Genomic DNA, 11,280 nt, shown 5'->3' with positions numbered 1-11,280 from the left:
ATTCTTGCTGGGTAGAGTATTCTAGGCTGCAAATTTCCCCCTTTTATTTATTTTCTATTGTTTTTTATTTTTTTTATTTTTTCGGCCATACTCAAGGCATAAATTTTTCTCTTTTAGAACTTTGACTATATCTTGCCACTCTCTTCTGAACTCTAGCGTTTCTGTAGAGAAATCCGCTGATAGCCTTATGGGGGTTCCTTATAATTAACTCTTTGTTTTTCTCTTGCTGCTTTTAGAATCCTCTACTTATCTTTGGTTTTTGCCATTTTTATTATGTCTTGGTGTGGGTCTATTAGAGCTCAACTTGTTTGGGGCTCTCTGTGATTCCTGTATCTGGATATCTGTTTACTTCTTTAGATTTGGAAAGTTTTCATCCATAATTTCTTTTTTTTCTTTTTTCTTTTTTTTTTTTTTGGCAAGAAATAGATTTATTAGGATAGGATGCTTGTGAAAGATGCAAGCAGGCAGGCATGGAAGTTCTGCTCATAATTTCTTCAAACATATTTTCAATTCCCTTTTCTTTTTCTTCCCTTTCTGGAATCCCTATTATGCATAGATTGGCATGCTTTATATTATCCCATAGATATCTTACATATATATATATATTTTTTTGTCTTTTTGTCCTTTTAGGGCCACATCCACAGAATATGGAGGTTTCCAGGCTAGGAGTCTAATCGGAGCTACAGCTGCCAGCCTACACCACAGCCACAGCAACGCCAGACCTGAGCTACATCTGTGACTTACACCACAGCTCACGGCAATGCCAGATCCTTAACCCCTGAGCAAGGCCACAGATTGAACCTGCAACCTCATGGTTCCTAGTCGGATTCGTTTCTGCTGCACCACAACAGGAATTCTCCTTAGATATATTGCTTTCATTTTTTTTTTCATTTGGTTTTCTGTCTGCTGTCCTGACTGGGTGATCTCCATTATTCTATCTTCTAAGTCACCAATTTATTCCTCTGCATTATTCATTCTTCTCTTCAGTGGCTTTACTTCAGCTTTTGTATCTGCAGATGAATTTTCTATTTTTTCTTGGCTCCTCCTTATAGTTTCTAGTTCCTTTCTAAAGTAATATGCATTACTGTTCATATCCACTCAATTCCTTCATATTTGCTCTTCATTCCTTCAGTGTTTTCACTATCTCCTTTTTGAGCTCAGTGTCTATTAGATTGCAGAGATCTGTTTCATTGCTCCTTCAGGTGACTTCTCCTATTCCTTTAAGTGGGAATTATTCCTGAGTTTCTTCATTTTGCTTATATATTTCTTATTCTGTGAGTTTAGGGAAAACAACTACTGTAGTCTTGGAGGGCTACAATGGGTACTTTATGAGGGCTATTTATTTTTGGCATGAGGGCTGCTTTTTTGGGTGCTTGCTGTCTCTTTCTCAGCATGTGTGGGCTGTTATCCCCTTGATAGGGTGCTGTGAGTGTTTCCAGGAAGATGGAGGCAATGGGTAGGGCTAATAGCCAGTGCCTGCTTGCTGGACCCTTGGCAATGGCATGGACCTGCAGGAAGATAGTGCAGGCTGCTCCTAGTTCCAGGGCCCCGGGAAGTGGCAGTGACCCTCAGGCAGTTGTAGATGGTACCTAGAACATTTGGCAGTGGTAGTGGCAGGGCATGTGCATTGCCAAGGGAGTGAGAACAACAATGGGTGGTGCTTGGTTGCAGCCCCTCCTCTGTGCCAACCTCTGAGGTAACTGGGGTCATGGGTGGTGCCCATTCACAGATCCCTAGTGGTGGCGGGCCATGCCCACCTCTGAAGTATGAGATGACTGAGTCTGCCCCTGCCACCTGTAGACCATACAAGAGGTGCTTAGTCCATGCAGGAGGCATGGCCACCCATAGCTCGTGCAAGAGGCACTTCGCTGCCTGTAGCCCCACCCTCCAAAAGTCTAAGCATGTGCCCCTCCTCCTCTTTCCCTGCCCAATAATAGTGCTTTGCTTCTCCTATGGGCCCAGACCTCCTTCTGGGTTCCCTTGCTGTGGCCATTCTGATCCGGCTCCAGTTCATGGTCCCTTTGGTTTCTTTTGGGCATGATTAGGTGCCTGCATTTGGCCACCAGTGCCTCTCCTACCACATTTGCTACTTCAGGCCCATGTGAGGCACCTGCGATTCCAGGCAGAAGCCCATGTACAGAGCCAGGCCCTGCAGATGGTCTCCAGCTGTTAATAGCCTTGGTCAACTTCCCATGGACCTGAGCCCTCTCACTTTGGCTGGTGACACCCCTCCCCCAGGTTTTTGTCCCTCCATGGACCAGGACTGGACCCAGCTGAACTTTGTCTGCTTCTGCCCACCCCTCCATGCCTGCCAGGCTCTCACTGAACATGACTGTCTTGCCCATCTTCTCAACTGTCCTTAACAGGAAGTTTATAGAACCATCCAGGGACTTTGCACCTATTGTCTACCAGGCTCTCACTGGAGACATGGCCACCCTTGGTAGGTCTGGGCTGGCCCTTGAAGTAGCCACGGGGTTGTGCTTTCCTTCTAGGATACAGCCCCAGTGGCTCCCACAGGCTCTTCTCCATCTGAGCAGTGGCCTAGGGGGCAAATGCCCCTTCTCCCCTGCAGGCACCTTGGGGCAGGGGGAAAAGGCAGGGAAGAGATCTGTTCCTATCTCACCCATGTGAGGTTGTTTTGGGGCAGAGTGCCACCTCCAACTCCTGTAGGTGCAGCAGGAGCTGAGCCCCTGCCCTGCCCTCTGGCAGGTGCTGATTGAAGGTTCCCTGTGAGTGTCATGGGAGGCGGGGCTCACAGTTCTCCCTGGCCTCCAGGCCCTAGGAACCACTGGCCCAACGGGCTGGCTTGTTTCCTGAACTGCCACCCTCCCAAACCTGAGGCTGCATGCCCTGTTTCCTGGGTGGGCAGAAGAAAGCAGAAGAGTTCCCACCTTTGGGTGCAGATGCTAGCACGGCCCCTGCCATGGGGCTGGGGTGGTCAAGAATGCAGGCTCTGGGAGTTGCCAACGTAGCTCAGCAGAAACGAATCTGACTAGCATCCATGAGGACGCAGGTTCAATCTCTGGCTTTGCTCAGTGGGTTAAGGATCCGGTGTTGCATGAGCTGTAGTGTAGGTTGTAGACGCAGCTCGGATCTGGCTGTGGTGTAGGCTGGTGGCTATAGCTCTGATTAGACACCTAGCCTGGGAACTTCCACATGCCACCAGTGCAGCCCTAAAAAGACAACCAAAACAAAACAAAAAGAATGGAGGCTCCGGAGTCAGATGGCTGGGGTTTGAGCTCAGCCCTGTGACCCTAGGCAGATATTTAGCTTCTCTGCCTCCCTTTCCTCAGCTGTGCCATGGGGATAATAGCACCTGTTTCACAGGTCATCGAGTGCTGTGTTGTTAGAATGAACTGGGTGCTGGAGGAGGTGGCAGGCAGAGTGATCAAGGCAGTGTTGCCTGTTTATCTCTGAGCCTCTGTTTATTCATCTGGAAAGTGGGCTCCAGAGTTGCTGAGAATTAAACAAGTCTGCATAATGATGGGAAGCGTCCTGCAGGCCCCATCTCACCTGCAGGAAAGACTCACTTGTCTTTGTGAGGGAGCTAGTTTGTCAGGCCCCTCAGCCATCCTGCAGTCCCTGATGGTGCCCGTCCAGCCTGATGGCCAACTGGCTGGCGCACCTTGCCAGGGAGACCCTTTTCTTACACTTTGCAGCTATAGTCACATCACCTCCAGAGATACCGTGCTTGGACTGCGGGTTTCCGTCCCTGTCCCCTCTCCTTCAAACCCACAGGGTTCCCTGGGTGTGTCTGAGACTGTATTTTTTTTTTTTTTTTTTTGCTGCACCTGCAATATGTGGAAGTTCCCAGGCCAGGGATTGAATGTGCACCACAGTTGGAGCAACACCAGATCCTTAACCCTCCGCACCACAAGGGAACTTCCTGTCTGAACTGTATCTTCATGCAAGGCCTCCCATGATGATGCTCACCCAGCCTGGTTTGTGGAGGGCCGGGATACCACAGCCTGAAGAGCAGAGGGTCTCCGCCTTCACTGGCCAGCCTCAGCCCTCAGGCTTGTTCCTATTTATCCAACCCCCTTCTCTCCTGTATCACCTACACAGAAAGTGGCAGCAGCTCAGGAGAACATGGTAAGTATAACCCTCCTCCCCAAGAAAAGCCCTAGCCGGGATGGTTTTAGGCATCCTGACAGTCTGGGGAACACCTTCCAGGGTCCCCTCTGGCCCTTGAGCCAGAAGTTGTGGAGAGTGAGGTCTGACCTGAGTTAGGTGCAGATATCAGGCTGGTCTTTGCAGTGTGGGGGCTACAGCCTTGGGGGGCAGGGTCCCATCATGGGTATGAATGAAAGGGGGCATATTCCATAAGTACAAAGGAACAGGCCACCAGCTATCATCAGCCTCATCATGGTGACCTTCCTGTTGACCCTGTCTGGCATCTTGGTGCTGGCTGCTGTCTTTGGTCCGGTAAGGCTATGGTCTGGCACTGGGTCTGCCCTCTGGGCCTGCCAGCTCTTCTATAGTGGAGGGAGCCTTTAGGGTAGACCATACTTGAGTCCCTTCTAGGTCATGGCTTCAAAGACCACTCCCTCATGCTCCCACATTTCTCAGGTGCTGGTGGGCCTAGGGGATGTTGGAGTTTTGAGGATCAAGGCCATCACCTACCTGGGTGTCCTCTAGGAAAGCTGCCTCCCCCTCCAAGCCCCACCCTCAGGCTGCTTGGCCTCCATCTTCGACCTCCCCAGCCCGGCAGCCTGTTCCCTGAAACTGGCTTGTCCAGCACTCCGGCCGTCCCTGGCACATACTCAGGGCTCTTCTTTGCTGTGCGGCAGCCAGGCCTCACCTCGGCCACCAGCACCCTAAGCCCTTTGGTCTTAGAGTGACTGGCCCTAAGATGGGGGTGGAGCTGGGACCAGGCCTTCACCCCACAGAGCCCCCATCTCCACCCCTGACCTTCAGTCCACTGCCTGTACCTCCTCCTGTGGGCTCCACTCTGAACCTCCCCTATGTCCTCATGTTGGATGACCACCTAGAAACAAATGCAAAAGCAAACTCTTTTTTTTTTTTTTTTTTTTGTCTTTTGTCTTTAGGGCCACACCCATGGCATATGGAGGTTCCTAGGCTAGGGGTCCAATCGGAGCTGTAGCCATAGGCCTACGCCACAGCAATGCCAGATCTGAGCCGCATCTGCGACCTACACCACAGCTCACAGCAACGCCAGATCTTTAACCCACTGAGCAAGGCCAGGGATCAAACCCGCAACCTCATGGTTCCTAGTCAGATTCGTTTCTGCTGTGCCACGATGGGAACTCCCAAATCAACCTCTTTTTTTTTTTTTTTTTTTTGTCTTTTGTCTTTTGTTGTTGTTGTTGCTATTTCTTGGGCCGCTCCCGCGGCATATGGAGGTTCCCAGGCTAGGGGTTGAATCGGAGCTGTAGCCACCAGCCTACGCCAGAGCCACAGCAACACGTGATCCGAGCCGCGTCTACAACCTACACCACAGCTCACGGCAACGCCGGATCATTAACCCACTGAGCAAGGGCAGGGACCGAACCCGCAACCTCATGGTTCCTAGTCGGATTCGTTAACCACTGCGCCACAACGGGAACTCCCCAAATCAACCTCTTACACCAACTTCTGATAGCTCCTTGTCATTTAATTTTCCATACCCCAAAGGACAGGAGTTTGTCTTGAGACCCATATACCTCCAGCCCCACCACGAAGCCAGGCCAGGCGGGAGGGAGCCAGCTTTGTTCCCCTTCCTGCATCTTCCGCAGGCCATCATCTTGCCACGTTCAGCTCTTCAGGGCCTGACCTGAGTGAACATGACAATGGTAATGAGTGTTTTCTGAGACTTGTGGCGGGGAGATTGTGGGCGTAGGTAAAGCTCAGCTGCTCTCCTTGGTGCGGGGGCAAAGGCACTGCTCCCCGCCCTCCATCTGCCCCAGCCCGGGGAATCCAGTCCTTGGGCGACCTGGGAGAGAAGCACCCGCTGCCCCCCAGCCCTTTCTGGCATCTTGCTGCTCTGGCTCTACTTCTCAGGGTTGAGGCCCTGACTATGGGATGCTGGGGGCAAGGCTGGGGGAGAAGGAGACTTTTGGAATTTGGTTTCAGTGGAGGGAGCAGCAGCTGAAGGGGCACCTGGTGGGGGGAGACAGATGCTCAGAGCCGGGAATAACGATGTACCCCAGAAAGGTGCTACCTGCCCCCATCCACGTGACCTGGGGATCAGAGAGGAAACTGAGCTGGGACACATGCATCCCTATGTTCAGAGCCTGGAGGCACCACTGCCTGGAGCTCCAGTGCTGGAGGCAACTCCCCTCCCCAATTCTCGTGACCACATGGAGCCTTGGGTCCTGTTTCTGTCCACTCCCCTTCTGCATCATTTCTGGGGGCTTGTGGAGGATGGCTGGGATAAGTGGAGCCTGTTTAGAGGATTTTGCTTGACCACCCCTGGGTCACCCCCATGAAAGGGGATGCGCTATTGGGGTGCAGTGACTGTACCACCAGCTCTGTCAACACCCACTGGGAAATGTCTGCATGAGACCTTGGCACTGGGGGAGCAGACCCCACCCAGAAAAAACCCCCAGGGGGAGCAGGAAGGACTGACCTCTGTACCTCACTGTGTATGGCTGAACTGCCGGAAGCAGGTCTTCCTCTTCAGCACCTGGGGTGGGAAGGAGGGGCTCAGGCCCAGCTCCCTGGCTGGCAGCCCCTCAGCTCAGCTTTATTCAGGGGGTCAAGGGCCCAGCCTGCCTCCCAAGAAGGAGCCCCAGGCCCAGTCAGCTACTCACCAGGACAAGGGCGAGTGCAGTGAGCAGGAAGCCCAGAACGAGGAGAACCACAGCATAGCTGGGGAGGGTGATGCCAGGCTGACCTGAGGTTCAGAACAAAGCAGGGAGTTGATGGCTGGGGTGGCTCCCCACCCCTCTAGACCACAAACCCCTGAGAAGGCAAAGCCAGGCCTGCAGAACTGTCTTGGGCGAGGGATCCTGGCCCACAATCTACTGTAGGAGCAGAGCTCTGGAGCTGGGGCCACCTTGGGGGGCTTCCTGGAAGAGGCAGCATTGTCAGAGGACAGAGATGGAGGGAAGCAGGGAGAGGGGCACTGACCAAGGTCTGGGTTGATCACCTCCAGCAAGAGGCCCTCAGCTTCCTGCAGGGCGGGCAGAGCCTGGAGCACGCAGTCCTGCACGAGGGCTTGGACTGGCGCGGCCCTGAAGAAGGTGGCACCCACCCAGGCGGTCAGGGTGTTGGGCCTGGCAGGAGGATCACAATGGATGTCAGGGGGGCTAACCGGCCAGGGGGGTCTCAGAAGGTCATTTCTCTGAGCCTCTGGCCTCACCCCAGAGTCCATCCCTGAGCCACCCCGGACTTACTGGAATTTCACCACCACTTGGCCAAAGTTCTGCAGTGGTCTGAGGACAGCAGTCAGCTAGGGGTCAGGAGAGGACAAAGAGGGTCACAGCTCCACTGAAGCCTCATCGGGTCCCCTCCACGACTCCTTCTGCTCCTCCCTTCCTTTCCTCCCCAACCCTCACTTCACCCATCTCGTCAGGTTCCCCTGAAGGTTCCAGAACTTAGGGCTGGTTTTGTCCTTCCAGGCCTTGTTGAAGGGCTGGTCCACAATCTGCAGCCACACCTCATACAGCACCAGCTCTGCCTTCTCCCCTAGAGTGATGGGGAGGGGCCGTCAGCCTAAGCCTCCCTCCTTGGACACTTGGCATAAGGCTGAGCCCCGACCCAGGGCTGCACGCCCCAAGCTTGAATGCTCTTGGCCAGCAGTCAGCCAAATCCAGTCTGAGGTTCAATCCAGCCCCAGCGCCTGTTTATGGACAGCCCAGGAGGTAAGAATAGATTTCTTTCTTTCTTTTTTTTTAATTATAGGGCCGCACCTGCGGCATATGGAAGTTCCCAGGCTAGGGGTTGAATCAGAGCTATAGCCGCCAGCCTACACCACAGCCACAGCAATGCAGGATCCGAGCCGTGTCTGTGACCTACACCACAGTTCATGGCAACACTGGATCCTTAACCCACTGAGTGAGGCCAGGGATCAAACCTGCATCCTCATGGATGTTAGTCGGGTTCTTAACCCACTGAGCCATGCTGGGAACTCCAGATTTCACATTTTTAAATAGTTGAAAAACATCAAAGGGATGTGATTTTGTGGCACATCAAAGCTATGTGATACAAATTTCTATATCTACCAAGTTGTACTGGCACACAGCCATGCCTGCCTATCTAAGGCTGTGTGCAGCTGCCTTCTCGCTATAAGGGAGCAATGGAGTAACTATGACAGAGAGCTGATGGCCCCCAGAGCTTAAAATACACAGAAAGCTTGCAGCCCCCGCTTCAATCTAACTACGCTGCTCACTCCCAGAATCGATGTGAGTGAAGCAGGAGGTCCTGCTGGTACTTGAGCTGATGCTGAAGTAGTTTCTATTAACCTTGCTCTGTTCTGCTGAGAGAAGTGGAAGAAAACCACTCCTGATGGAAAGGGCTCATGGACATAAACAGTGCCGCCCTCCTCCAGAGAGTGGGGGGAGCTCTAGTGTCTGCCCTCTGTGCTTGGAAGGTTGAAGAGGGAACAGGCCCCATCGCTGGCAACTGGCTCCCTGAGGAGGGGGAGGGATGGCGCTTCCAGCCTGCAGAGTGTGGATGCCAAACCACCAATCCTGCTGCACCCCGGGCTGTGGGCACCTGGGGACAGCTGTGGATGGGGTGTGAGGCAAAGCCTAAAAGAAGGCAGCACCGGGCCTCCTCAGGAGGCCGCGAGGATAGGGCGGGGCTGGGAGCCAGCCAGGTAGGTGGGTCAGCCCCTTCTGTGGCCAAAAAGGCTCCTCAGAGCAGCCCTAGGCTGCGCAGCTGGAGTGACTAACCAGACCTAGAAATCCCCTACCATGGGTGTTGAACTGATGGCCTGTGAGGGGTTGCACAGCTCTGCAGATCTGGCACTGGGGGGAGAGCTGGGTACTTTATTAGTGGGACAAATCTTTATGTGAGGGCTCCCTGAGGGCCCCGACCGTAAGAGAGGTAACTGGACCATCCTGTCTCTCTGATCCCGACTTCTCATCTCCGTCCCGCTCTCTCTCCAAGGCTCTACATCCAGTTCCTCTCTGTAGCCCCAGCACACAAGAATTTGTGGTTGATATGAAATTCTGTCCATTCTCCAGAGGAGGAACACTGAGACCCAGAGAGCGTAAGAGGCTGCAGGCCAAAGACACACAGGGATCCCGGCCCTGACTCACCATTGGCCGTGATGCTGGATTTCTGGACAGCGGGATCCATTATGTTCTGGGCCAGGTGATTGGCCAAGCCTTGGAGGTGGGTACTGATGGGGGCCTGGAACTTGTATTCAATGTAAACACCCACCCATTGGTCCACATTGCTAGGGTGAGGACAAGGGGAGAGGGAAGGGGTTACAGGCTCCAGCAGCACATGTTCTGGAAGCAGGTGTCCAGCCTCTCCCCCCCAGCACACCTGGAGGCATGGGGCTTCCTAGCTCCTAAGGCAGAGCTTTACAGGACTAGCCGGAGCTACTTGAAACAAAACCCTCCCCTGGGTGGCCCCCATGGACTGGCTAGGAGTCATGAGATGGAGCTGCCCCTTGGCCCCCAAGAGAGAAAGCAGGGCAGGCTGGGTGGCAGGGGGAGAGCCCACCTGAAGAGGAGCAGGGGGCCTTGCTGTGGATGCACCGGGAAGAATCCTGACGCCACGGGCGTGACCTGTGGGGAATCCTGGAGGTCAAGGCGAGCCAGGGGTGTCTCTCTTGAGATCCGGTGTGCAGTGGGGCAGGACGAGGGTGAGGCGAGTGAGGATCTCAATTTTTTTTTTTTTTTAGGGCCACCCCCACAGCATATGGAGGTTCCCAGGCTAGGGGCTGAATTGGAGCTACTGCTGCCAGTCTACACCACAGCCACAGCAACACCAGACCCGAGCCGTGTCTGCAACCTACACCACAGCTCACGGCAACGCCAGATCCTTAACCCACTGAGTGAGGCCAGGGATCGAACCTGCAACCTCATGGTTCCTAGTCAGATTCATCTGCACTGCACCATGACGGAAACTCTGAGGATCTCTTTAAACATGGTGTCCTGGGTGCCTCACTCACGTACCCTAGTGCTGGCCCTGGGTAGGGGTGTCTGGTTACAGGGTCTAGCCCCTGGGACAGAGCTGTCACCTCCCTCAGACAAACTTTCACCCCTGGGGAAGGGCATCACCCCTTAAACGGGAGCCCCTGGGGCAGGGCTGTGTGCCCTCTACACCTGCCTCCCCTACCCCTCACCCCTGAGTCCCAGAGGCCTGCAGTCAAGGCAGGCAAAGCCAGTGTCCCAGGCCTTGGAGGGAGGGCAAGAGGCCACCTCACCTGTCTGAGGATCTTCTCTTCCAAGAGGACAAAGGGGGCAGAGCCGGGCAGGAGGAGCAGGGGCTGGAAGGGCCTCATGGCCGTGAATTGGATGGTGATGGTCTCCAGGGCCAGGTCACTCAGGTTGGACCCTGTGGAACCACAGGTAGGGGTTCAGGAGGGGTCGGGAGCCTCCTCACCCACCACACCCCGTCTCATGGTGGGGCCGGAGCTGGGCCCCTCTAGGAGAACCCCCAGCCTTCCCCGGGGGTGGGGGAAGAGGCACTGAGGTGGGTGTGGGGGCAGGCGGGGCAGAGACTCACCATCAGAGGCCAGGCTGCTCCCATCCAGGGACAGGTTCCCCAACATCTGCCCTGCGGCCTTGACCTTGCGGTATAGAGTCCAGAGGACGTCACGGGCTGAGGGCCCCGGGGCCTGGCCCCCAAACACAAGGGAGGCATTCACGGCCACAGTTCCAGGCCTGTGGACAGACACACATCCTCACCGTGGCATGCCCTGGGGGCTGGAAGGGGACATGGCTGCTACACAAGTTGGCCAGTGTCCCAAGGGGAGTCCACTGGGGAAGCCACCGACTGATTCCCCGTGTGATGTCACCCCTGAGCCTCAGCTGCCCCCTCGATAAAAGGGGGATAACGACTGTCTTGTTGTAGGGGTGGCATGAGGACTAATGGTGCAGCCAGCAGAACAGGAGCCAGGTGCTCGGGGAAAGCAAAGTCCCTCGGTCACCCCTGCAAACTGGCATTAATGCAAACACAGGGAATGCCAGCCAGGAAGACCATAGCTGTGAGCAATCACGAAGTTGCCTGAGCCACACCGAGAAAAACCTCTTTGGTGGCATCACAAGAAGCAGGGGGTCTGGGAAGAGGGAGGTGACAGGCCTGAGGAGTCTCTGAACGCCTGGGGGAGGGAGACCGATGGGCCATGTCCTGTGGCGGCAGCCTGGCCTGAGCGCAGGG

At 54.6% G+C, this 11,280-nt stretch overlaps 1 protein-coding gene across 9 annotated transcripts in view; it reads right to left on the bottom strand.

Moving 5' to 3' along the window:
• Positions 1-5,596: 5,596 nt before the first annotated feature.
• The window catches only part of LOC106504438 (taste receptor cell protein 1), a 45,825-nt gene continuing 40,141 nt past the window's right edge, over positions 5,597-11,280 (bottom strand). For 4 of the 9 annotated variants that reach the window (XM_084968724.1, XM_084968727.1, XM_084968726.1 and 1 more), the window contains 10 exons: positions 10,627-10,784; positions 10,325-10,455; positions 9,619-9,683; positions 9,207-9,346; positions 7,505-7,629; positions 7,338-7,393; positions 7,072-7,217; positions 6,753-6,835; positions 6,569-6,625; positions 5,597-5,773 (listed from right to left, as the gene is read on the bottom strand). In XM_084968724.1, coding sequence (XP_084824850.1) covers positions 6,578-6,625; positions 6,753-6,835; positions 7,072-7,217; positions 7,338-7,393; positions 7,505-7,629; positions 9,207-9,346; positions 9,619-9,683; positions 10,325-10,455; positions 10,627-10,784 — 952 coding nt within the window. In that variant the 3' untranslated portion in view covers positions 5,597-5,773; positions 6,569-6,577. The remainder of the gene's footprint in view (positions 5,774-6,568; positions 6,626-6,752; positions 6,836-7,071; positions 7,218-7,337; positions 7,394-7,504; positions 7,630-9,206; positions 9,347-9,618; positions 9,684-10,324; positions 10,456-10,626; positions 10,785-11,280) is intronic. The other 5 variants (XR_014810547.1, XR_014810546.1, XR_014810544.1 and 2 more) reach the window with 2 other exon arrangements.

The sequence above is a fragment of the Sus scrofa genome, chromosome 7 (genome assembly GCF_054392235.1).
Source record: "Sus scrofa isolate SSC_HxYL_T2T_F1_AM1 chromosome 7, Sscrofa_HxYL_maternal_Yorkshire_Landrace_v2.0, whole genome shotgun sequence".
Taxonomy (NCBI): domain Eukaryota; kingdom Metazoa; phylum Chordata; class Mammalia; order Artiodactyla; family Suidae; genus Sus; species Sus scrofa.
Note: the sequence above shows the minus strand (reverse complement) of the source record. Positions and strands in the feature narration are given on the sequence as shown.